Source organism: Boleophthalmus pectinirostris, unplaced genomic scaffold (genome assembly GCF_026225935.1).
Source record: "Boleophthalmus pectinirostris isolate CB_2022bp ecotype Guang Dong unplaced genomic scaffold, ASM2622593v1 HiC_scaffold_18, whole genome shotgun sequence".
Taxonomy (NCBI): domain Eukaryota; kingdom Metazoa; phylum Chordata; class Actinopteri; order Gobiiformes; family Gobiidae; genus Boleophthalmus; species Boleophthalmus pectinirostris.
The window spans coordinates 42,852,186-42,878,402 of NW_026571133.1; the positions used below are offsets into that span (position 1 = coordinate 42,852,186).

General features: G+C 40.0%; 1 protein-coding gene across 1 annotated transcript in view; it reads left to right on the top strand.

Annotated features, from left to right (window-relative positions):
• grin1a (glutamate receptor, ionotropic, N-methyl D-aspartate 1a) overlaps window positions 1–26,217 on the top strand; it is a 113,782-nt gene that overhangs the window by 24,927 nt on the left and 62,638 nt on the right. The window contains 2 exon segments of the mRNA XM_055153535.1: window positions 146–280; window positions 6,301–6,477. Coding sequence (XP_055009510.1) covers window positions 146–280; window positions 6,301–6,477 — 312 coding nt within the window.

Genomic DNA, 26,217 nt, shown 5'->3' on the forward strand with positions numbered 1-26,217 from the left:
CGCTTTTGTCTTGTTTAAATTTAGAGATAACTTATTAGAATCCATCCATAATTTGATTTTACTTCCACAGTTGTAATAAGTTGATCATAATTGTCACTGGTGTCATCTGCATGTGTTAAATTCTGTGCCCCCTCTTGTTTTGCAGGTCTATGCCATCCTGGTGAGCCACCCCCCGCAGTCCAACGACCACCTCACCCCCACCCCGGTCTCCTACACCGCCGGCTTCTACCGCATCCCCGTGGTAGGCCTGACCACGCGCATGTCCATCTACTCCGATAAGGTGAGTTCACGGACCGCGCGGAAATCTCGACTTCCGTGTGTGTGTGTGTGTGTGTGTTTGTGTGTGAGCTGTTGTGTAATCGTGCGTACTCCCTACTGACAATGAAAGGTCGTTAATAAGCTACTCCTGAATGTTTAATGGAGCTGCATGAATAAAAGATCACGCGAGGTCTGTCACAGAGACGAGACGATCAAGACGCTCAAGAAGTGACAGAACAAACACAATACTAGATCATATGTTTTTAATGATATATTTTTATTTGCACCAGTTAAATGTGCTGTAGGCTTAAAGGTGCATTGTGTCACTTTTCTGGTGGAGGGTCCATCACCTGCTTCTTTGGAGAGGCCATTGCTTTGCGTAGAATGTTCCACAGTGTGACATTAAACAGCTCTACCTTACATTTATTCAATTACAGGTGGTTTAAGAGCTCAAAACTACCACGAAAAACAGACATTCTGACAAATCTGACCTGTAACTTTGTCTGGTTTGGTCATGAAGATAGAGTGAGTTGTACTTCCTCATAGAAAGCTTGGAAGTGGCGGACTGATATATGAGAAAATAGTCCCTCAACCTGCAACGATTTATGCGATGCAAGGTTAGTTTTATTTCAAACATTATTCTATCAACACAGACATTCACATGGACAGTCTGGTGTAATAATAGATTTGTTTCAGGTGTTTTGTGGAGTGGGTAAGACTGTTTTTAGTGGCAGGAGAACTATGACCATTGACATGCACTAGTCTAACACCACTGACCTCTGCAAATACAAGGACTGGATGGAATATTTAAAAAAGTGTCTCCACACGTCTCCAACACTCTAGGAAATGAGGTTCTATGTCCAAAATTCCAGACTGTCCCTTTAACAACACAAATCGGCTCACATGTTATAGTTTCAACTAAGTCAGTTCTTTATGGTCAGATTGTGTTAAAACAAATCTCAAATTAAAGCTCCTGTATTACACGAAATTGACTCTTGTGAGCTTTAAGTTATGTTATAATGCTGTTTCCTCATCTAAAAAATACATGGAGTGGTGTTTTGTTTCATTCACACATGTTTGAGTAAGCTCCAAAGTTCAAAATGCTCTGTTCCACCTCGTGATGTCATGTAGCAGTAGTTTCCAAGTTAACACCTCTTTTTACCTTTAGTTCAGTACAGATCGGAAAGTCTGGGTCTGGAATCATCCAAATAATTCTAGTGAAGGTGTGTGGAGTTTAAAAACACAGTGGAGCACTTCCTGTATTACCACATGACATCACAAGGTGGAACAGATTTCTAGTTGAGAGAAAACTCAGTCTAAATCTGCAAGGTTTTTGTGTTAAACATGTGTGAATGAAACAAAACACAATATTATAACATAGATCAGAAAATAGTGTAATATGGGCCCTTTAAAATCTAACAGAGCTTCAGACAGAGCAGTGCCTCCAGTTAGCTTCACACCCATGTATGTATTGTGATTCTAACATAGTATCATACATCTTCTCCTATAAGCTCATGTTTGTCGAGGATTTTTCTTTTTTTCTTTTAATACTTTCTGCATCCACAAAACACATCGACCTTCAAAAATCTGTCCCACAACAAAACAGAAATTGAAAATCGTTTTTAAATGGTTGCCAACACATTCTGAGCCACTGGAGTGAGGAGAATACATCTGCGGGGCATCTGGAGTAAACTCGTACAGTCAGGGAAGGGGCCATTTCCACCGGATCTGATCTTCGGTTTCATCTGTTTACTCCACAAACAATCTGCTGTGCTTTAAAAATGTACAAGAGACGGCGGAGTTGGGAATATGACAGAAAAATGTGATAACTCTACTGATTAAATTAGCAATAAGATGGGAGTCTGTTTCCCCGCCGGCCGTTCTACCCCGCCGTGGGAGAAGAAGAACGCAGCGGTGTCCTTTTAAAGAGACGTATTTTAAACAGTAAGAGACAGTGAAGAGCTAAATCGTGCAGTAAACAAACAGAATATAAATGAAAGAAGAACCATTTGCTCTATTTCCAAGACTCTATGAACTTCAGTCAACCAAAGAATGTACTTCTATTCGTACTTCACTTCCTCTAGTGTTTATTGTAGTAAAAAGTCAGTATGCGAGGTCTGGGGAATGGATAGTAATATAGACCACAATGCATTGTGAGAGTTGGGAAAACAACAATGTATGACAGGTGTTTAACTGGACACAACACAACTGAATGAAGCAAATAAAAGTGCTGGTTTATGGCACTTTACAATCCAGGCTGGCGCCACCTAGTGCCTCTGCTCAATTTCATTTCTCTCCAGCAACTAGGTCAGGAAACAGAATACACTAGACGGTTCGCAAAAATCTCAGAAGTGCGAGTTCGGGCACCAGCCAAATAGCGAAGAGCCATATATTCTGTGTTGGTGATGATTCCGAGGTTCCGAGGATTTAAAGCCGGAATAAAGAGAATGTTTGGTGAATTTCATCAAGGGGTAAAGACGTTATTGTCCTTCTTCCTACGGGATTTGGGAAAAGCTTAATATATCAGTTAAACTCGTTAGTGGCGCATTACATACCTGACGAACAAATAGCTGCGATTGGTTAAATAAAAAAAAAAAGCCAGTCGACTGGCAGAAAAGTGTACCAGTTTTCCAGGGTGGACGGCGTTGGGTTTAAAAGATTAGTGGCTAAACTGGAGCCAAAATATAAAATACCATAGCATTTAAGTTTTTTTTTTTCCCTATGAGAAGGATTCAAATATCCATTGAGTAATAATGTGTTTAATGCAGCTTTGTGCAGCTTTGTTTACGTTTTACATAAACTAAACTTATGGCTCATTAGCATAAGCTCTGAAAATAACTGCTCGCTCCTTGTGCACTGATGCAGTCAAAATCTGTCAGACTTCCTCTGAGGCTCTTGACTACAGTAGCCGTAATGCTCAGACAATCCATGAAGCGGTGCACCTTCATAGTTTAGCCAAGTTGTACTAAAACATTGTTTAGTTGTTACTTGAATTTTGCACTTCAACTTCAAAGACTTTTCAAGATGTTCAAAATGTCACTGATATGAAAATGACAATAAATGTTTTACCAAATGACTGATCAAAGCATTTTATAATGTCACTCTTGTTATAATGTATAATATAATATCGTGAGCATTCCCACGATATCGCAATAAATATCGTACTGTGAGGTTCATACTGTGACTATATCGTATTGTGAGACTTGAATATCGTTACACCCCTATTATTAACATTTAAAAGTCTTATCTATGACCGACCGGGTTTAGACTGAAGTGAAATCACTTATGAAAGCCTAACCCTGTTTACAAATGATGATGCCAACAATACAGCAGTCAGCAAAGAACAACCAACAACTTGGGCAGCACTGAGAAAAAAAATTAAAAAATACAATAATAATAATAACAGTCCTCTTGAGTTCAGTCCAGCAGTTCTTTTGAGTAAACTCTATTCCTACACCTAAGGAAAAAAAAAAAGAAGACGATGATGAAATACAGCTCGGGTTACAACACCAAAACAAACCTTTTTCCTTTAAAATCATCAACATTTACTGTACAAACTAACCTGCCTCTGCTGCCTACAGAATCTACATTATTACAGTTTGTGACGAGGAGACAACATTAGAACATAGATCAGAAAATATGGGCCCTTTAACATTGTCCAATTATGCAGCTAAGTTTGATCTTGTGCTTGAAATGAACATATTTTAAAAGCCCTTCCGCTCTCGTCTTCATACTGAAATATTGATGAAGGTCCGTGCTGTCTGGAGGCCATCTGATCTCATTCCTCGGAAGAGCTCTGGGCTAAAGAACACGAGCATATGGACTACTCTAAGACTATTGGATGGAAGCTACATAAAGGGAATGACAGATTTAGCAGATTCTCCAGTGAGATTCTCTGGTGATGTTGTTATTGTATCTGCTATAGACAAAGGCTGCTTGAAGGTGCTCTACCTGATTTTGATCATCTAGAAGCGTGCAAAACAGAGCTGGTTCATCTGAAACAGTCCATAGACGTCCAAAGTTATTCCTCACTTCCCAGTCCTTTCAGGCTGTGGCTCCCAAATCATAGAATGCCCTGCAGACTCCACTGACTCTTGTAAAAAGCAGCTCAAGACTCTGCTATTTTGACAAGCTTTTGTTCCTCTGTTTTGTACATGTTCTTCATTGCACTCTCTAAAGCACTTTGTCATTCTTTATCTGTGAAAGGTGCTTGATAAATGAATAACTTACCGACTTACACATTCTGAGCATTCTAATTATTCAACGTGATGAGTTTATGAGCTCTTTTCACATCTTTCAGAGACCAGAGTGCAGATTTAGCCTGATTTATCAGAGAGTTTCACTTTGTAGAAACCGTCTGACCTCACAGCGTAAGAATTTGTTCGCTCGACGGTAGGCAGGTACTTTTTTTATTTAATCAAGTGCTGCTACCGGGGCTAATATATTAAGCTTTTCCCAAATCCTGTAGGAAGAAGGACAATAACGTCTTTCCCCTTGATAAAATTCACCAAACATTCTCTTAGTTCCGGCTTTAAATCCTTGACCTCGGGAATCATTGCCAATACAGAATGTATGGATCTTCGTTGATTGGCTGGTGCCCGAAATCACAATTTGGGGATCTTGCAAACCGTCTAGTGTATTCTGATTCCTGACCTAGTCGCTGGAGAGAAATGAAACTGAGCGGAGGCACTCGGTGGCACCAGCCTGACTAGCGCAGATTTGCCATCACTGTAAAACTAGCACAAACTAGCAAGCTAACTGACACTTTTGTTTTTCTTTTTTAAGAGCTGTTTATACAATATATCTGTACTGGGGACAAGACAAATTTGGACTTAGACAAACTTTACTGATCCACCAGAGGAATGATTTGGACACAGGAGCTCACGCATCACAATATAATATAAAAAAAGAGAAAAAATACAAATGGTAATAATAATTTCTAAATAAGCAGGAAAAATAGTAGGTGTCAAATAAGGCACAATTATATAAATGTAAATTAGAGGTCTGCGAGGGACAACATTTTCAGCCCAGCTCCAGCCTGCACCCGCATTGTGCAGTCCTGCTCCCGTCCCCGCAAAGAATTGTAATTTTCAGTCCCGCTCCTGAACGCAAGTGCCAAATAAAATTTCCTGCACAAATGATGTATGATGGGCACACATGAATCATTTGTATATTTTACCTTACACTCATATTTAGTTTCTGGGATTTCAGTTTATCATCCCACCCGCCCGCTCCTGCATTGTGCAGTCCTGCTTGCGCCCACACCCTCAATGAGCTTTCAAAATGTGTCCCACACCGCACTGTTTTGCATCAGGACCCGCGGTTGCACGGCTCAAATGTTAATGTACAAGTCAAAATAAATATGTAAATTAAGTAATAAAAATAGATCTCAGCTATATATAAGAGGTCATAAGGAAAACAGTGCAAAAATGATATGATGATTGAAATTTAGTTCAAATACATGAGTACAAGGCTTTTAAAGCAGAATGAAGCAACATTTTTACCACATTACACATCATTGTAAGTCCATGTGATGTTCAAATCTGAATTTTCAGGGTGTTTGAAGTGTCCATGTGCTCCCCCTGCTGTTTCTGAGCAGAAATCTACACTTGCAATATGACCAATATGAGCCAAGAGTTCTCCTGAGAAACCCTGGCTCTTTTAAAATATTTGCCAACATAATAAGTTTGTATGAGATTAGACTGGTTCACTGGTTGGCGGTTCAAATCCCACTCTCAACATCTTGGTAGAGCGGTCAGATCCACTTACCCACAGGTTGGCGGTGTGATTCCAGCTCCCACAGATGAATAGTGTCTGCGTACATTGCTGTATGAATGTGTGTGTGAATGGGTGAGCGGTTCGTTGCTGTAAAGGACTTTGAGTGCCTTGAAGGTGGAAAAGAACTTTATAAAAATGTGACCAAAAAAATGTGTATTTTCATAAGGGAGCTGTAGGGGGAGCTCTGCCGCTGAACGTGACTTAGTTGTTCTTTAAAGTGAAAGTGTGAATAACCGTATGTCGTGTAAAATGTGTGGTCCACAGAGCATCCACCTGTCGTTCCTGCGCACCGTGCCCCCGTACTCGCACCAGGCTCACGTGTGGTTCGACCTCATGAGGGAGTTCAACTGGAACCACATCATCCTGATCGTGAGCGACGACCACGAGGGCCGAGCGGCACAGAAGAGACTGGAGACGCTGCTGGAGGAGAGAGAGACCAAGGTGAGGAGAGACCCCCCGCCCCCCACAGGCCCGGAGTGTCCTCTCTGTGGGGCCGGGAGCCGACCAGGGCCCCAGTGACCGTCCAGAGGCAGCACATGGTTCACACTGAGAGCTGGAGTTAAGCGATTGGTCATAAGAGCTCATTAAAAAAGAATAATAATGAAGACATGATCAGTTTGGGACACAACCACTGAGCTACTTAGATGTCAGCTTCCTTAAGACCTTTGACCTCATTCAAAAGGTAATTGTATCGCAACAGATCAAGAGTTTGTTTTCATACCTGACCGTTTGGACTTCCTCAGAGTCTCGTGATGTTGCTGTGATGTATCAGTTGATTTAAACAGGTTTGGCGTTGTCTTTCTACCGGTGGAAGCAGGACGACAGCGCCACCTGCAGTCCCACTTCCTCAGGACAGTATCTCAGGTGTGTGAGAGTAAATCATTGGGACAGGGATTAAAAAGGCAATTCACGGGACAATAAACCAGGACGAGGGGCCTTTTTTTACTGTCACAAACTGTCAGGTATGAAATCAAACTCTTGGGTCTGAAAAAAGAACCTAATAACATAAAACAGACATGTCAAACTCAGGCCCAGGGACCAAATTTCGCCCGTGATATAATTATATTTGGCCCACGAGATCAAATCAAATCTGTATTAGAGCTGCCCGCTGGCTACAGATCGACTATAGACACATTTATTTATTTAAAATGTTGTTAAAATGATTTTATATTCTGCTTGTTCTGGATTCAATGTTTAAGCAAAACTATTATTAAACATTTATTTTAATAAGAAAAGGTTTAACATGACATATCTTGAAAGAAAAGAAAACATGCAGATGTTGCTGAAATTTTTCAATAAATATTTAGTTTGGCCCATGACTTAGTCCCAGTTTTTAATTTTATCCCATTGTGAGTTTGAGTTTGAGTTTGACGACCCTGTAATAAATCATCAGGAGGTCAAATGAACATCGTTGGACTGTCATGGCAACAGTCCTAATTTCTTATAATTCTGAAACCTATAGATCTACTATACAGCATGTTGTCTAGATAAATGAGAATAATTGATATGTACATATATTTTGGTTACAACATAAAAGTTTTAGAAAAGAGTTATCGATTTGACAAGATATTCACGGTGGATACTTTTCAAACATTTGTAAGGACAGTAAAACCAGGGCCATGTCCAGCCGTTTTACATTGGAACTGACCAAGTAACACTAATTAATAAGAAGAATTACACATATTTGTCTCCAGTATACACACATCAGGAATCTCGGACTTCTGATCACTGTTCAATTCATACTGGGAAGGATTTTCCGAAAAAGTGAGCATCAAACCGTCATGTTTGTTTTCCCAGTGGGATGTGTCTATTGACAAAGTTGATCTTTTCAAGTCTTTTGAACCATATCACTTTTGTTTCTGGTTCTGATATTGTCATATTTTAGTTTTGGGATTCGGACATCGTAATTGTGTGGTTCCCGTGGATCAATCCTGCCCATCGTCTTCGCCTTTCACTATTTTTAAATTCCGTTGAGAAGGGAAACAGTTTGAACGGAGGTTTGCAGTCACACACATCTGATTCTCTTTTGCATTTATGGAGTTCACAAACACATTTCTCGAGCTGTTTCCCGCTGTTAGGATCCAACAACCACACAATTACAATGTCCGAATCCCAAAACTAAAATATGACAATATCAGAACCAGAAACAAAAGTGATATGTTCAAAAGCAGTGTTGGGAAGGTTACTTTTAAAATGTATTCCCCTACAGATTACAGATTACAGATCCCAAAATGTAGTTTGTTACATAATCCATTAAATTACTTAAAGTGAGTAACGTAATCTGAATACTTTGGATTACTTGATTTGCTGTAGAGAAGACTAGATCTTCACATGAGATGTTTTGTCTGCTAAAAGACAGCGTCATGGTTTAGTCCTGTTTCAGTCCTGGGTTAGTCCTGGTTTAGACCTGGTTTAGACTTGGTTTAGTGTCCGACAATGAGTGGAAATACTGGGAAAAAAAAAAAAAAATGGATATAGCCTAAAATGTGAAAACAGGAAAATACCTCTGCGTAATCCTTTTATTTCAACAAAGTAACTGTAATCCAATTACCACTCATTAAAACAGTAACTGTAACTGAATACAGTTACTCATAATTTGTACTCTGATTATGTAACTCCAGTACATGTAATCTGTTACTCCCCAACACTGTTCAGAAGACTAGAAAAGATCAGCTTTGTCAATAGACACATCCCACGGGGAAATCAAACATGTTCAGCACTTCTTTCTGCTGCAGTACCATTAGACTGGCCACTAGTCCCAAAGCTTAAAATGTAGCCGCTTCATGACATCACAAACTGGAACAGAGCATTTTGAGCTTTGGAAATGTAGACTGACTAAAATAAATAAAAATGTCAATCTCAATGCACTGCAGGCAACCAAAATAAAAAAGCAATAACAACAATGCATGAAAGCAATACATATAACTGAAACAGCATTCTCTTTTTGTGAATTATTTTGCAAAACATGTTATATTATGCTTATTATGATTATTATTATTACTAGTTATTTTTTATGTATCATGTAGTGCCGCTCTACTAATCATGCTGGACACAATAGGCGAGTTTCAGCTGACGTCATTGTTATTAAAAGCCCGCGTTGCATGCTAGGAAATATTTTGGTCGGAGGCAAGAAACATGATAGCGGTCAAACACAGTGCGTAACCTCGCGTATTTATCCCCGATAATGGTAAATTCCTGCTGTATAATCGGATGCACAAATAGAAGCACGGAAGAAGGAAAATGTCTTTTTCGTATTCTGAGTGAAAAGAACCTCTAACGGCGAATTAAACGTCTTTCAAACATTCGCAGAGCAAACGTAGAAGATCCTAACAAACCGTGGACTTCAACAAGTTCAACAACACATCCAGACTCTTGGAGGTTTTCATCTTTTCTGCTGTGAATGGCCCAGGAGTTTCCACCAAGTCATTGTGGATATCACCCAAGTGAATATTTGTCCAGGTAGTTGGTGATTCTGACCAGAAATTTGGTTTGGTCCACCTTTTGTCGGGGTTGAAAAGGGTGATTTGGCTCCATCGATGCTTATGACCAGTTTCTGGTCAAATGGTCTTGGGTCCTCTGCTGTTAGAGTGGATAAATAACCGGGATCAATACCCTTTACGTGCTTTCTCGCTCCGTCCGTCATGTTGAATTAGGGTTTCTTGCCGCCGACCAAAATAATTCCCAGCATGCAACGCACGCTTTTGTCAACAATGAAACTCGCCTATAACGAAAAAAAAAAAGAAACACGTCATTATAAATATTCTTTCTTAATGAGCTCAATCCAAATGTTCCATTCCAACCAGTGTCTGCGTGGTGTCACTGGCGCCCTCTAGCGGCCCGTCCCCGTGTGTGTCCCTGTGTACATCTGTCACCATTGTGTAAACACTGCTAACACCCGAGGCATCAGCAGCGTCTAATGTGCTGGAATCTGACAGTGAAGTGTGTTCCTTTGCCCATCTTCACGTTGCTTTTTGCCATAGTCCAAATTTATCCAGTGTCTTTCCACATTGGGAGCCAAATAGTGGACCTTAACACGGGGCTCTGCAAACCATCACCACGACGACGTCAGGGTCACGTGAGTTTGAAAATATAGTTGGATAAATTGAATATTTAGGTGTTGATGTTGAAGGATTTACTTTTTTGAGCTTTTATAATGTTTTTTTCTAATACAAAACATGCCTTAAAAGTGCGCTGTGACTTTTTTCTTGTGGATATGTCATTTCTCCATCTGGAATGTTCCGCAGTGTGACATTAAACAGCTCTACTTTACATTAATTCAAATTACAGCTGGTTTTATAGCTCAAAAACACCTAGAAAAACAGACATTCTCACTGTAAGTGGCGTCGCCTCCCCACAGATCTGACCTGTAACTTGGTCTGGCTTGGTTTCCATCAAGATAGAAAGGTTTAATGTCATACTGTGGAACATTCCAGACAAAGCAATAACATGTCTACAGTGAAAACCGTTCGACAGACCTTCCACCAGAAAAGTTACGCAATGCACGTTTAAGTTTTTATATGTATATGCTTAAATACTCATACAAATTCTGGAAAAATTACATGGCTACTGTTTTATAACATTGTAGGATTGCAGGTCAAATTAACTGAAAGTGAATTACTGTATTTTTCGGACTATAAGTCGCTCTGGAGAATAAGTCGCACCAGCTAAAAACTGTGTAATGAAGAAGAAAAAAACATATGTAAGTGGCACTTTTTAACACTTAATAATAACTACACCTTATTTAGCCTTAATAAAGCATGAACAAAGACTTAATTAATAATGATTCAAGCTTAGTAACTACTTAATTACTACCTGAAGTAGCACTTAACTTGTACTTAATTCATCTGTGCTGTAAATAGTTACTCAATACTTCTTAATTACTCATGGACTCACCATTTGCATGTTTACAAAGGCATATTTAAGTTCACATTTGAGCATTTATTAATCATTAATAAGTGATGAGAGAATTATTTTCTAATAATACAATGCAATGATCATTCAGGCAGCTGTTATCTGTTAGTTAAGTCTAATAAGGTGTAGTTATTATAAAGTGTTACCTTTTATTTTATAAAATCACAGACCAGGAACCGAAATTTCCTGTTGAAAGTCAAGTTCTAGTAAAAACAACAGAAGAGAGAACAACAGACTGTTAACGTCACATATGAACAGTTCTTCAGATAAACTCTAACATAAACAACAGAACAGAACAAGTTTATGAAACTCTCCATCTCACTCCAAATCACTAAATCCATTCAATTCTTCATCCTCGGTGTCACTTCTGAAAAACTCAGCCTCGACTTTCGGACTTAAACAGAGCGTCGCTTCCTCTTCTGTGTCGCTGTCGTCAGACTCAGCATCAGTTCCAGTTAGAATTATTCGGGTCTTTCTGAATCCCGACAGGATGGTTTCAGTGTCACTGAAGTCCAGACTTTGTCCATTCATCCAGTGACTTCAGGAAAGTTTCGTGCTGCATCCTCCCGGTTACTGTGAAGCTTTCCGTCAGTCCCTCACAAATTTCTCACTCATTCCAAACTTTCTTTCTGTTGCTCGAGAGGCTCTTTCTGCAGGAGACATGTGCAGTAGAGTGAAGTGACAGTGGTACAGGAGGAACAGGAGCAGCAGATACTCACACACAAGACTAGAACCTCTCACTGTTTTCTCTCATTTTCAGTGTGAAAATTTTAACATATAAGTCGCAGGAAACACCCAAACCATGAAAAAAAGTGCGACTTATAGTCCAAAAAATTGTTCATTCTGGCTCATTTCTGTGTTGCAGCTCAGACTTTTTGATACTGGTTTACTGGGATTATCCTGCTCTGTGTCAGTAGCATGAAGTAGTTTCAGTACTAGACTAAAGGCCACCACACACTACAGGAGAATTTGCCCAATTTTGGCTGTGATTTGAGTTCGGGGAGGCCACTGTGCTCCTCTTGTGTGTGGTGTCAGTGTGACTCTGAGCAGCTCTTCTCATACACACTCTAAATTTTGACTGTTGAATTTGAGGGCTTGAATATATTTGTGCTGAATATTAAAAAGGTGATTTTTTTAATACTGAATTTTAAACACTTAAAATGTCAACAACTAAAATTCAGAATAAAAATAATTCAAACATGTTTTTTTCAGAGATGAAAAATTGAAAGCGAGAAATTCAGTGGTATTTAAAAATCAAAATCAGATGGAACAAATTATCTTCCATACAGGATTATCTGTTACATGGGGTGAGTTATATATAATGTACCAATATTATCATTTCTTGTAGTATATCTCTTCTTATTATTCTTCTTTTATTATTATTTATTTATTTATTTTATTTCATGTATTTATTTGTTTGAGCCAGGAACAACAAAATAAAAAAATTATAACAAAAATAGTGATATGTACATGAACATATTTGGGACCTGATGTTCAAAAGGAGGAGGATAACGTTTAAAAAACTTCCCCAATATTATTAGTAATATTGTTTATTATTATTATTATTATTATTATTATTAGTAGTAGTAGTAGTAGTAGTAGTAGTAGTAGTATCTAGGCCTGTAACGATAATCAATAAATCAATTAATCGTACGATAACTTTTAACAAGCTCAATAACTTTTCCAGAAGCAATAAGTTCTATTTGCAGCTTTGTTTTCCTCGCTCTCTGTCGCTCTCAAAGAGACTGAATGTTAGAAGGCGTCTATCGCTCTGACTCCTCTCGTTTAACAAGCGTAATGACGCTTGAACCAACATGTGCTGTATTTATCGACACTAAATGACTAAAATCACTTTTAAGGACAATTTTGTTACAGAGACTTAATAATCCATTTTATTTATTGCTTTGGTTGTGTTTGGTTCAGCACTGGTTTATTCAAGTGCATTTTTATTAACAAGTCCTTGCTGTGAGCCAGACACATTAGACTAGTCCTGTGTTAACAAGTCTGTTTCATTTAGGCCTGTTGTTTTTGGTTGTATTACAGTTCCTGTGTTAAATGTTCTTTAGAAAGTCAAGTTTATTGATCTTTAAAAGTGTGTGTTTGCATTTTTATTCCATGGTCATTATATTAGCTGAAATTGGTCTTAAAATGTCAATATTATTGTTTATTGCAATAAATTCTTGGTCAGTTAATCATCCAGCAAAATCTGTTATCGTTACAGGCCTAGTAGTATTTCTGTAGTAACATATCAAGCTTCAGATTCAATTATGGTGACAGGCCTAGTCGTCCACGCTCAGAGAAACAAATACCAGGATCATAGAGTCCATCAGTGTCTGAAAACCAGGTCTAGGGAGCATAAACCAAGACGAGGGGGCACACACCTTATCACACACATGGACTTCTGTACTTCTTTTTGTGAAAGTTTGCCAGACAGTAGGGGAAGCTGAAGCTCCCTACTGTCTGGCAAATTTTCCTGTGGTACAAAAAGAATCTCTAATTCTAAAGCAAAAGACAACTCATTTTTCTAATCTGAGCCGTCTCCCTGGGCCTGTCTAAGAACAAGAGACAGTTGTTTTAATAGCTGCTGTTTTTGCCCAGACCTTTTCGTCTGAAGTGTCACTCATGCGGTGCCCTGATTAGTGCACACTGCTCAGGTCGCTCTCACGTGTGTCGCTTGTTATTTTCTCTGCGAAACATAAAAGATGTGAGCACCTCCAGGATCCACTTTACTGCGACTGACAAAACTACCGACGCCTGAGCAAATGATTTAAACGTTCACCAATGAAACTAACTCCAGGTATGTTTGAGACCAGGAAACTTCAGTAGAACTTCTTTTACTGTTTTATAACGTAGGTCTTTGAAGTGGCCCTGGATACTTCTCAGTCTTCTTATAATACCCTGGTAACACTTTAGTTTAGAGACCACATATTCATCTCTAACTAAATGGTAATTAGTATGTTAATTAGTGGTTATGTCTTGGGTAGTGTTTATAAAGCACGTGTTAAAGCAGAACAGATAGAACAGTTATGATCATGTCCAAATGATGATCACTAAACACTAAACATACCTATCTTTCATTCACTGAATTACAGATTTCATTGATCAAAACCCCTTAAAGGTCCCATCTCATGCCAAATCAACTTTTCAGAAATTTCTACCTTCTAAGAGTGATGGCCTTGTTTATGTCGCCCAAGTGGTTTTTAGATTGAGTTGGCGTTTTTTAACAAATTGCAGTGTATTTCTGTCACCCTCCCACGTGACAACGAACTAAAGCTGCTACAACGATGACGCGGCAGATACATCTATGACACGTTTGACGAAGCAGAAAGAGCTTCGCACCTGCCCCCCTCCCCCACTCCACCGCCTCCACCCCGCGTCTGCTGACAATTCCCACATGAACACCTAAACAAAAGCAACAGCATAAGTTCATTGTTCTACACTGCAGTGATATAAAAAGTTGACCTACTAGTGTTTATTAATACTTTACCAATCAGTAATGTTCAGCTGATGTGGACGCGGTGCTTGAGCTTCGTGCACCTCCAAGTCCTCGTCCGATTCCAGGTGTAACACATGTGGCTGAACGCGCTGTATCTCCATGATGAATAAAAGTTTATTCCTACCACTATCAGGGTGCACGTCTGTCTCCCCCTCCCTCCCTGAGATGGCGGAGGAAGGGCGGCTCACTCGTCGCCTACGTCACGTTTGGAGGGCGGAGCCTGTGTTTTCTCAGAACGGACGGGGGGAGGAGCAATAGTCGGCCTTTCATAGTTCCTGGTCTGTGACTGTCTTCCAAGAAATCAGTAAGATTTCATAACTATTGTGTAATGGATGTTCCAAAACCCAAATTGTGCTTGTATATGTGCAGAAGATACAATGTGAAAAGAGTTATTTTACATGAGATGGGCCTTTAAAAACATACATTAGTACTGTAAGTAAGCTTGTCTGCCCACAGATCTGACTTGCAACAAGCATCACCTGCTTGTATCTATGGAGACGAACATCTGAGGTTGTGAACTAACATACAGAAATAAGAACTAACAAAGATCTAATCCCCCGCAAATGATTAAAAAAAAAGTGGGTATGAGAGCATAAAAACAGGTGGCATGTAAGGGACTTCAAGGAAAAAAGAGTTGGGGACCCCTGATTTAGCTCGACCTCAGTCCAAACGGTAGTGGTAACGGTCATCGGCCGGTTTCACTTCGTAGAAACCGTCTGACCTCGCAGTGTTAGGATTCGTTCTCTCGACGGTAGGCGGGTACTTTTTTTATTTAACCAATTGCTGCTATTTGGTCGTGACATATGTAATGCACCACTAATGGGGTTAACTGGTATATTAAGCTTTTCCCAAATCCCGTAGGAAGAAGGACAATAACGTCTTTCCCCTTGATGAAATTCACCTTTCTCTTTGTTCCGGCTTTAAATCCTCGATCTCGGGAATCGTTGCCAACACAGAATGTCTGGCTCTTTGCTGATTGGCTGGTGCCCGAACTCACACTTCTGGGGTATTTGCAAACCGTCTAGTGTATTCTGATTCCTGAACTAGTCACAGGAGAGAAATGAAACTGTGTGGAGGCACTCGGTGGCACCAGCCTGGTTATATAACTGCTAACACATAACATATTTAGATCACATGTTCCTTTTATTGTTTTGAAAATCCTGTATTCATTGAAAACAATAAATTAACATGTTTTCTAAGTTTCACTTTCATTTTTGACACTCTCCCATTCCCTTGCCCTCTGCACTACATCACTCCTCCTTCAGAGCTCTATCACAACACAGTCCGTTTGCATTTGCTCTAGATTACTATTAAAGTTAAGATGAATATGTGGTCCCTAAACTAAAGTGATACCAGAGCCAATTTTCCTTTAGCCTCATCCGGTGCACAGCTCTAAGTGGGCCAGAGAAGTGCTGATGTTTGAAGAGCTCTGTGCCCTTTAGCAAGACAGGATGAAAACAAGTGTCTCTAATAAGATAACTTTACACAGGCATAGCCGCTCTCTCTGCTCCTCTGTGTTCCTGGGAGCCTCTCGGGGCTCACAGCAGTAATTGTGTGCCAGACTGAAATGAGTTCTGATCCGACGCCTTTAATTAAATCACAGGCTAAAGATACGGCGGCTCCAAACACACCACGTTTAAAGAGAGAGCGGCTTACACGCGCCGGGCAGGATTAGCCTATACACAGACATGGAGCTACGGCGAAGAGGCTCGTGTTTGGGTACGAGAGGATGTGGGGGGTCCAGGGGTTCACCGCAGTTAAAGGTTGTATGGAGGATTTTTTTTTTTTTTTTCAGTTTCAAATTGTCAATGAAAGTTTAAAATACCATTACAGAGATGCAGCAGCCTTATAATTATGATGACCAAAAAAAAAAAAAAAAGAATGAATATCTATCAATTGTGGACGTAGTGAGGACAGATAAACATCAGCCAATAGAAAATGAGGCTCCCTCTTTATCTATTGGCTGTTAGGTCGTTAATCAAACCCCCTAAATTTCTAGTGTAACTGACTCATCGGCGTGTGGGGATTGCATGGTTTATGCAGCTTTTTCAGACTGTCGCTTCCTCACAATTCGCGCAAACTTTGTTGTGATGGCGGATGAGAATCCACGACCAGTTTGTTGCAAAAGAAAGTTCGTTTTTGAGGTCGCTGAAAGAAGAAAAGAAGGAGAAAGGGAGCAAAACCAAACTGAGGTGATTCTTGGAGATTCCTTCCAGCGATGGTGCGACAGAAGCAGACGAAGGGTCTAAAAACACGTCGATCGCTAAATTATTTCTAGACAGGTCCCTTCAACAGTAATTGTGAATGCGCACGGCTGTAAACAAGCGTAACTTCTAGAGTAAAGAGGCGGGAGGAGATGTTTCTACTGAGGGAGCTGTGGAGGAGGAAGGTGGTGTCACGCATGCACAACATTTGAAAAAGGAATGTCGCTGTATTTCTCTTCCCTTAAAAAATCCTCTATACAACCTTTAAAGAAAGTGTGTAGTCTGTGCTTAGACTGTTTTAAGAAATCTATTGCAGTCACTACTGAACCTGCCAGAGCCTTCACCTGCAGACAGAGACACATCCAAATTTGTCTCATTCTTAGTTTATAGACATGCCTCATGTGAAATGTGTGAAAAAACCCTCAGTCGTCCAGGTAGAAGCCATGGCGAAGGAGAAATTCAGTTTGTCGACTGGACAAAGTTTATTTGGTCGAATACGTTTTGCAGCTCATCCAACCTGCTTCTTCAGTTCTGGTCAGACGCTGGTGGACACTTCCTTATATCTGCCTGCAGAAGATATGTTTCTGTCTGTCTTTCTGTCTTATATCGGTCTGCAGAAGATATAAGAAAGTGTCCACCAGCGTCTGACCAGAACTGAAGATGCAGCTTGGAACATATTTGACCAAATAAACTTTGTACACAAACTGAATTTCTCCTTTGCCTCATGTGAAGCTCAGAACCTCCAGAATTCTCTCCCTGAGCTGCAGAGGCTGCACTAGCACTGACTCAGGATTGGTGCAGGTGCTGGGGTTAAGTGAGTGACCCTTCAGATCATAGAGAGACATGTTAGGTTTAAGCAACTGGATTTCAGCATTGAAACTGGCAACACAAATGAGAGACTCATGTGAGGCTCAATCTGCTTTCTGATTGGATAATTGTTTAGAGAACAAAATCACCAAATTATAACACAACAATAAATCATTTACTGAAATATAAGTTTGTGCTCAAAATGCAACAGCCTTTTCATTGCTTTATGAGGCTATGTTCAGACTGCAGCCTGAAGTGACCCAAGTCCGATTTTTTTCAAAATGTGACCCAGGCCACTTGGATATGTGCTCCTGAAACCGATACATATCTGATCTTTTGACATGTGACTTCAGTCTGAACGGCCAAAGCGCATTCATCCACCTACACGTTATCAACAAGCCACAAACGTCACTATTCTGCACTGAAGTAGGCGAAAATTGTTAATGAACTCTGTGTCACTGAAGTGAAGCACATCACCACTCACCACTCTTGGTTCCGTCTCCACATCAACACGTTCCTTTCAACGGACGTTGCTGCCGCTGTCCCACAAAACACCACGACCAAAAACCTCGTCCTTCTCCTAAGTAAGTTGTTCATGTTCTGGCTCTGGTACGAGAGGAACTTTAAAATCTCCAGGTGCTCAATGCTGCGTCCATGTTTGGACAACTTCAGTAAACACAGAGCACGCTCGCTGCGGTTGACGTCATCGTGTCTCCAGTGCACATATAGGACACTTTTGGGCTGTTTAATGTTCACACTGGAGTCACATACAAGTCACATTTAATTGGAAATGTGAATGACCTCGCAAAAACATCGGATTTCACAAAACAATCAGATTTGAGCATCAAGCCCTGCAGTCTGAACGTAGCCTTAGTCATGTCACCAACACAACAGCTTAAAGAGCCCATTTCTGATCTATATTTTAATGCAGTTTCCTCATCACAAACAAACCTGGAGTTGCGTTTTAACACACAAACCCTGCAGATTTAGATTTTGGAGTTTGAGGAGGTAATGACATTCTAACTTGGCTTAAAGCTCACAAGAGTCATGTTTGCCGGATATACGACCTTTAAACAGACTGAAACATATTGCAGCTGAGATGATTCGGTGAACTTTAGTGAGGACACTTTGCTCAGTTCCTCCATCCTGTCGTATTCAGAGGAAGGAGATGGCTCATCAGAACAGAGCAGTGAGTCAGCCTGTACCAGCGCTCTGAGTGTGTGTGTGTGTGTGTGTGTGTGTGTGTAAATGAAGTTTGGAGTGGGTTTAACAAAGCAGCCCCATCTGTGCGCCGCGCTGAGGGGACACTCTGTAATCACACACAATTCACACAAACTCACTCTGTCATTCTGTCAGCGTACGCCAATTCAGCTCCCTCTCTCATTCTCATCAGTACAGTTCAGACGAGCAAACTCCACTCTTTAATAACACCGAGAGTTCATTTAACAGCACCTCAAAGGCACCGCGCAAAGACCTATCCATACCACATCCAAAGAGAACATGATATGAACTGCTAAAGTGTGCTAAAGAACAGGGAGAGGCATTGAGTAAACTGCAAAACACGGACTGAAACTAGAGTTACTGCAGTTCTATGACTCCCTCCTGACGGCGCTGACTTTCTTTTCATTAGTAGACTCCTGAATATAAGTCAGATGCATTATTCTCTTCATTCTTTGGATTTGGCTTCCTCTGACATGTGAGCACAGAGCACAGAGCCCAGCCACAGCCCTGCAGCTACACGTGTGTGTGCAGCTGCTCTTCTTCTGTAACTCACTGGGGCTGTTACAGTTCAAGTGCAGATGACTGAAGAGAATTTCAATAAAACATTGTTAACATCATTATTTTTAAGCAGTGTTGGGAAGGTGACTTTTAAAATGTATTCCCCTACAGATTACAGATTACATACCCCAAAATGTAGTTTGTAACGGAATCCATTAAATTACTTAAAGTGAGTAATGTAATCTGAATACTTTGGATTACTTGATTTGCTGTAGAGAAGCAAAGACGAGGATATTGTAATATAAGAAGTTTTATCTGCTAAAAGAAAATAAAAAGCCCAGACTTTACTGAACCAAATTACAAATATGATTGATAGAAGAAGAGACACGTCCACGCAGCAGGATTTAGTCCTGTTAAATCCTGTTTGAGACATAGTTTAGAACTGGTTTTAGTCTTGGTTTAGACCTAGTTTAGACCTGGTTTAGACCTGGTTTTAGACCTGGTTTAGTCCTGGTTTAGTCCTGGTTTAGACCTGGTTTTAGACCTGGTTTAGACCTGGTTTAGACCTGGTTTAGTTCTGATTTAGACCTAGTTTAAACCTGGTTTAGACCTGGTTTAGTTCTGGTTTAGACCTAGTTTAGACCTGGTTTAGGCCTAGTTTAGTCCTGGTTTAGTCTTGGTTTAGACCTGGTTTTAGACCTGGTTTAGACCTGGTTTAGACCTGGTTTAGTTCTGATTTAGACCTAGTTTAGACCTAGTTTAGACCTGGTTTAGTCTTGGTTTAGATCTGGTTTAGTCCTGGTTTAGACCTGGTTTAGAAAAAAAAAAAAGTGAAAACAGGAAAATACCGCTGTGTAATCCATTAATTTCAACAAAGTAACTGTAATCCAATTACCACTCATTGAAACAGTAACTGTAACTGAATACAGTTACTCATAATTTGTACTCTGATTACGTAACTCTGGTACATGTAATCTGTTACTCCCCAACACTGTATTTAAGATTTTACTAAGAATCTTGTGTAGTTTTATTTCCTGGATGGACAAGGGCAGCAGATCAAACATGTGGAAAGGTCACTGTCCAGAATACTTAGATACTTCTGATTAGAACGACCAGATCTCCAAAATGAAAAACTAGGAAAGCCCCAGTTTAGGATGGGAGGTAATAACCAAATGATGAAAACAGTGCGTAATTAAAGTCAAATGTTATGCACTCATAACATTCATGCATTCATGACTTATTCACAGCTTATTTATGAGTCAGTACATCAACTGAGAGACTTCAGGCAGAGCAACTGAGGACACTTTCCTTTCAAACACATTTTGATCTGTATTTTGGCTTAACACATGCTCCTGTTTACTGTTGTGAGGATCAGACTGGTCCCAAATAGAGACACCTGGGATATTACTTTATAAAACTGGGACAAATCACTGGTTTTGTATAAATCTGCTGGGACACAGAGGACATGGGACACAGAGGACAGGACATAGAGGACAGGAGACACAGAGGACAGGGGACACAGAGGACAGGGGATACAGAGGACAGGACATAGAGGACAGGACATAGAGGACAGGGGACACAGAGGACAGGGGACAGGGGACACACAGAGGACAGGAGACACAGAGGACAGGGAACACAGAGGACAGGGAACACACAGAGGACAGGAGACATAGAGGACAGGGAACACACAGAGGACAGGGGACACAGAGGACAGGGGACACAGGACAGGGGACACAGAGGACATGGGACACAGAGGACGCATTAGTGAACTATTGTATGTGTGAGGGCACATACAATAGAGGGGGACACAGAGGACAGGGGACAACAGGGCTCACAATAGATACTGTCTGGTCAATAGGAACGTCTGCTCATCATAGTCCTGATTAGACAAATAAAATTAAATAACAACACTTTTTTTTTGTCAAAAGAAGGTTTAAATGATCCTTTCAAGTACATTGTCATGACATTATGGTGCAATGTTCAGTGTTTATGACATAGATAGAAGTATTCCGTAATAGAACTCAGTGCTTTTTACTGTGTTTTTGTACTTTCCTTTCCTACCTTTTCTCATAACATAGTCTTACCCGATGTAAAACTATAAGTATTGACCAAATCTACTATCAACAAACCAAGTCTGAATGATATAAACATAAAAACCTGTCACATAGTTACACTTTAAAGACCCTTCACACTTTAACTGCACGCAGAGTCAGGGCAGTTCTGGTGGCGATTACCCGGCACAGCTCCAGAACTCCAGTCAAATGAGGGAGTATTTTTAGACAAGTGGATGGTGCTTTCACACATCCAGCGGCGTGCTAAGGCCTCGGACAGTGGACTCGGAGCGGACATGAAATATGAATGTGTCACGCCGCATGTAAAAATAGAGCTCTCAGACAAACTCAAGGGAAACACAAAGACGGTTTTGTGCACTGCAGCAAAATGGTTTTTATGGAGACAGCCACAGTTTTTACACAAACTCACTCTGCTCTGTGATGCACCGACGTCTCTGCTGGTACATACTTTTATTAGCACACAAGCTTAATGTCGCAGTAATAAATAATAGTGTATACTGTAGTGTTTTTTGCGATTTTGACCAGCTTCTCAAAACACTACTTTAAAATAATTCATAATTCCTATTTATGTAGCCACAGTTGTCCTTTAGCTGAATGATAGAAATCTGCACTTTACTGTCCAATCTCCACCAGTCTTTCATTCACACAAAGCCGGTGAAATGTCTTGCCCAAGTGCACTAACCTGGCTCATGCTGACTGATTGGTGGGTCACTCTGTATAGAGTTCTACATAGCTCACCCGCAAGTAGGAAGTGAACATGGTGGCGCTTCAAGCTCCATCGACTCCAACAGACCTTTTTCACGACAGCCAGAAGTGCCGCAATGTCGGGTAAACGTCACGTCCAATTAATGCTTTTCTGTGTCAAAATATCTGTGTAAATGTGTGTCGTATTCTCCAGCAGCTTCATAATTCTGCCCCATCACCAAATCTTCATCCAACAAGGTCCACAAAGGGATAAATATTTTTCCATGAAGAATTTATCCACAACTATCAAGAGAAGAAAGAGGAAAATGTAAAAGGAGAACGACGACGCATTAGTGACACACTGAACAAAAGTAACATTATGGTCATGAATAAAACATAAGTAATAAGTAATTCGGTAACACTTTATAATAACTACACCTTATTTAGCCTTCATAATGCATGAACAAAGACTTAATTAATAATGAACAAAGACTTAATTAATAATGATTCACACTTAGAAACTACTTAATTACTACCTGAATTAGCACTTAACTTGCACTTAATTCACCTGTGCTGTAAATAGTAACTCAATACTTCTTAATTACTCATGAACTCACCATTTGCATGTTTACAAATGTATATTTAAGTACAAATTTGAGCATTTATTAATGATTAGTAAACTATGAGAGAATGATTTACTAATAATTCAATGCAATGATCATTCAGGCAGCTGTTATCTGTTAAGTCTTTCTGAGAGCTTTTCTAAAGTGAAGACTAATTATGTTTTATTAAGCATTTGTTAAGGTTGGTCAAATTCCAGAGAAACAATAATGCATTATTAGTAAATCATTCTCTCATAACTTACTAATCATTAATAAATGCTCAAATTTGTACTTAAATATACATTTACAAATGCACACACAAATGGTTAGTTCATGAGTAATTAAGTAAGAAATACTTATGAGTAACTATTTACAGCACAGGAGAATTAAGTGCAAGTTAAGTGCTAATTCAGGTAGTAATTAAGTAGTTACTAAGCATGAATCGTTATTAATTAAGTCTTTATTCATGCTTTATTAAGGCTAAATAAGGTGTAGTTATTATAAAGTGTTACCAGTAATTCATTAATAAGTAACTTGTTCACTCAGACTGATTCTAGAAAACTAAAAATATATTTCATGATGTAGATATTTGCATAGACTTGAGATTTGAACAGTCTGAATGCTACAGATGTTCACAGTTGCATGTCGAAGATTTTAACTGCACAAATCTCTCTGTCTTTGCAAATATCTATATGATAAAACAGATTTTTTATTTTATTCTGAGTTAACAAGTTCCTTATGTTTTATTCATGGCCATAATATTAGTTTTGTTCAGTGTGTCACTAATGCGTCGTCATTGTTTGCCTTTAAGTTTTCATCTTTCTTCTCTTGATAGTTGTGGATAAATTCTTCCTGGTAGAATGTTTATCCTTTGTGGACCTTGTTGGATGAAGATTTGGTGATGAGGCAGATTTATGAAGCTGGTGGAGAATACATGAGATATTTGCTCAGATATTTTGCCACAGAAAACCATTAACCGGTGTGACATTTACCTACATTGCACCACTTCTGGCCGTTGTGAAAAAGGTCTATTGACGTTACTGTAACTGCTGTAGCAAGCCTCATCATTTTGGTCTTTATCTCACCATAAATAATTTCCTATTCCTAGTAAAGAATTGAGTTCCTGTAACTGCAAGCCTCGGTGAGCTTCATTTGACTGGAGCTGAACGCTGTCGGTGACTCCTTTAGCCCACAACTTTATTCAGTCTATGACCTAAACATGTCTCTGCAGTTGCATACACTCAGAATGAAAGTGCCCCATTACAATAAGAGTGTAGCTCCATCACGCCGTCTTTGTGGCTGTGAATCAGAAGAGGATTATCTGCCTTAATAAACCAGATCATAACATTATGGTGCAGTAGACTCAGTTGTAAAGGGACAGCCCAGGCTTAGAGTCCATGTGCTGGGGGGGGAAGTCGACGCGCAGGGGAGGGTCCGTGTGCTGAAAGGGGGGATCCGGCATTGGCGTGGGTTGGGTGTTTTTTTGCCAGCTCGGATGTAGTGCGGTGGAATGGAGCAGAGACAGAGGCAGAGGCACTGGGGTGTGAGCGGTGGTGAGGACAGCTGTGTCTGTGCAGCCAGAGAGCACACGCAAACAGTATGGAAGATCACACAAGCGCCGAGAAGAACGAGGAGACATTTAGAGTAGTTTAGATTCATTTGTGTATCCTATGCAAAATGTGGGCTTCTAAGCCGTGTTATAATGTTCAAATCAGAAACTCGTCAGTGGACCTCAGTCTGCTGTTCATCTCCAATTAAAAGCCACGGACCACTCATTTGTGGACAGTGAAGTATAGATTTTAGCCAAAGAAAAGAACTGGTTTGAGAGGGGAGTGAAAGAAGCCATTTTTGTTAAGAAAGAGAATCCTTCTCTAAACAGAAATGGAGGCCTCAGTCACCATCTATCTCCTATTTACAACTCCATCCTCAAACCTAATTCAAAACAAACAAGAGAACAATAGGTGTATCCAGGTCAGGTCCAGAGGTGAGGGAGCACCCATTATGGCCATAAATTGCCCTGAACACTCAGTGCAGTTCAATAAGTCTAACTAACTAACAGAAACTGTAAACAAGTGTGTGTGTTTCAGAGTAGTTAGTTAGCTCCTCCCTGCAGACAGATATAAGGAAGTGTCCACCAGAGGCAGCTTGGATGATCTGCGAAACGTCTTCAGCCAAATTAACTTTTATCGACAAACTGATTTTTTCTCCTTGCCATGGATTCTACCTGGACGACTGAGGGATTCCTCATGTTATAATGTTGTTAACTCATCAAAAACATACCCAGAGTTGTGTTTGGATAGTGCTCTGTTCCCAGCCTAGTGCCTCCGCTCAGTTTAATTTCTCTCCAGTGAACTAGGTCAGGAATTGGAATACACTAGACGGAAGTTGTAGACTGCGCAACGGCCAATCAGCAAAGAGCTGTGAAGCCATGACGTCAAACTCAAGCTCCTGTCTTGGCCCTTTTTGCGGTACAGCACAACAGTAAACGAAGCGGTTGAGATGGATGTAGACAATACAAACTTTAGCATTTTTTATTGCACTTTTGAATTGAATTAGGGCCTTTATTGTCAATTTTCATGTACATACAAAGAAATCGAAATTAAACCTCTCCCCAAACATACAATACAATACATGGGGATAACAACATGGACCGGACCGGGAGACAGGTAGCAAATAGGAATAAACACTGCAGCATAACATGAGGATAGGGGGAGGAGAAAAAACAAGAGAACTGCCCCAGATCATGCTCCGAAATCAGTACAAGGTTTGGGAAAGTGCACAAAAAACAACACCTTTAATTTGCAAGTTCATCTCACAGAAACGACAATGATCATCAACAGACATGTTCACTCTTCTGCTTCGTTTGCTGTTGCGCCTGTAATTACTTGTACTCCACTGAACGTTCCGGTGCATTACATACGTCATGACCAAATAGCAGCGATTGGTTAAATAAAAAAACAAACAAAACCTGCCTATCGTCAAGGGAACGAATCCTAATGCTGCGAGGTCAGATGGTTTCCACGAAGTGAACCCGGCTGATGAATCAGGCTACTCTGTTCCACCTTGTGATGTCAAATTACCAGTTATGTTTTACCTTTTGTTCAGTAAAGTTTGGCAATTTTAGGGATAAATTCAGACCTGGCATTGCCGATCTTTACTGAAGAAACGTAAAAGGTAGCTAAACCTTTGAGCTTTGGAGATGTAGACAGGCTAATAATAAAGGGTTCCTCAAACATGTGTGAATGAAACAAAATGCAACTCCGGGTATATTTTTGACAACAACATTCTAACGTGGCTTAGTAATAGTAATAGTAGTAGTAACATAGGACCTCAAATAAAATCTGACAGCTTTTTATAATGTTTGACTGATTGTGTTTGTTAACTTATTATAGCTCCAGCATAGATTAAACTGTAAACTGAAAAAACTGTATTTCTCTTCCAATTCTTTTTCCTCTCATCTGTCAATTCCAGCCTGTTACCTTTCCTAATCTAACCATTCATATAAAATAAGAAAAAAACTAATCCACCACCTGTCCATCGCAGCAGTGGAACCATCTTCTCTTCACTCACACAAATTTGGCATTCTCTAACATCACTGACGTCTCTTCCTGCTGTGGTTTGAGCTCCAACCGTAGACTGTAAATAGAAATGGACATAACTAACCCACTAGTTGGCACTTTCCAAAT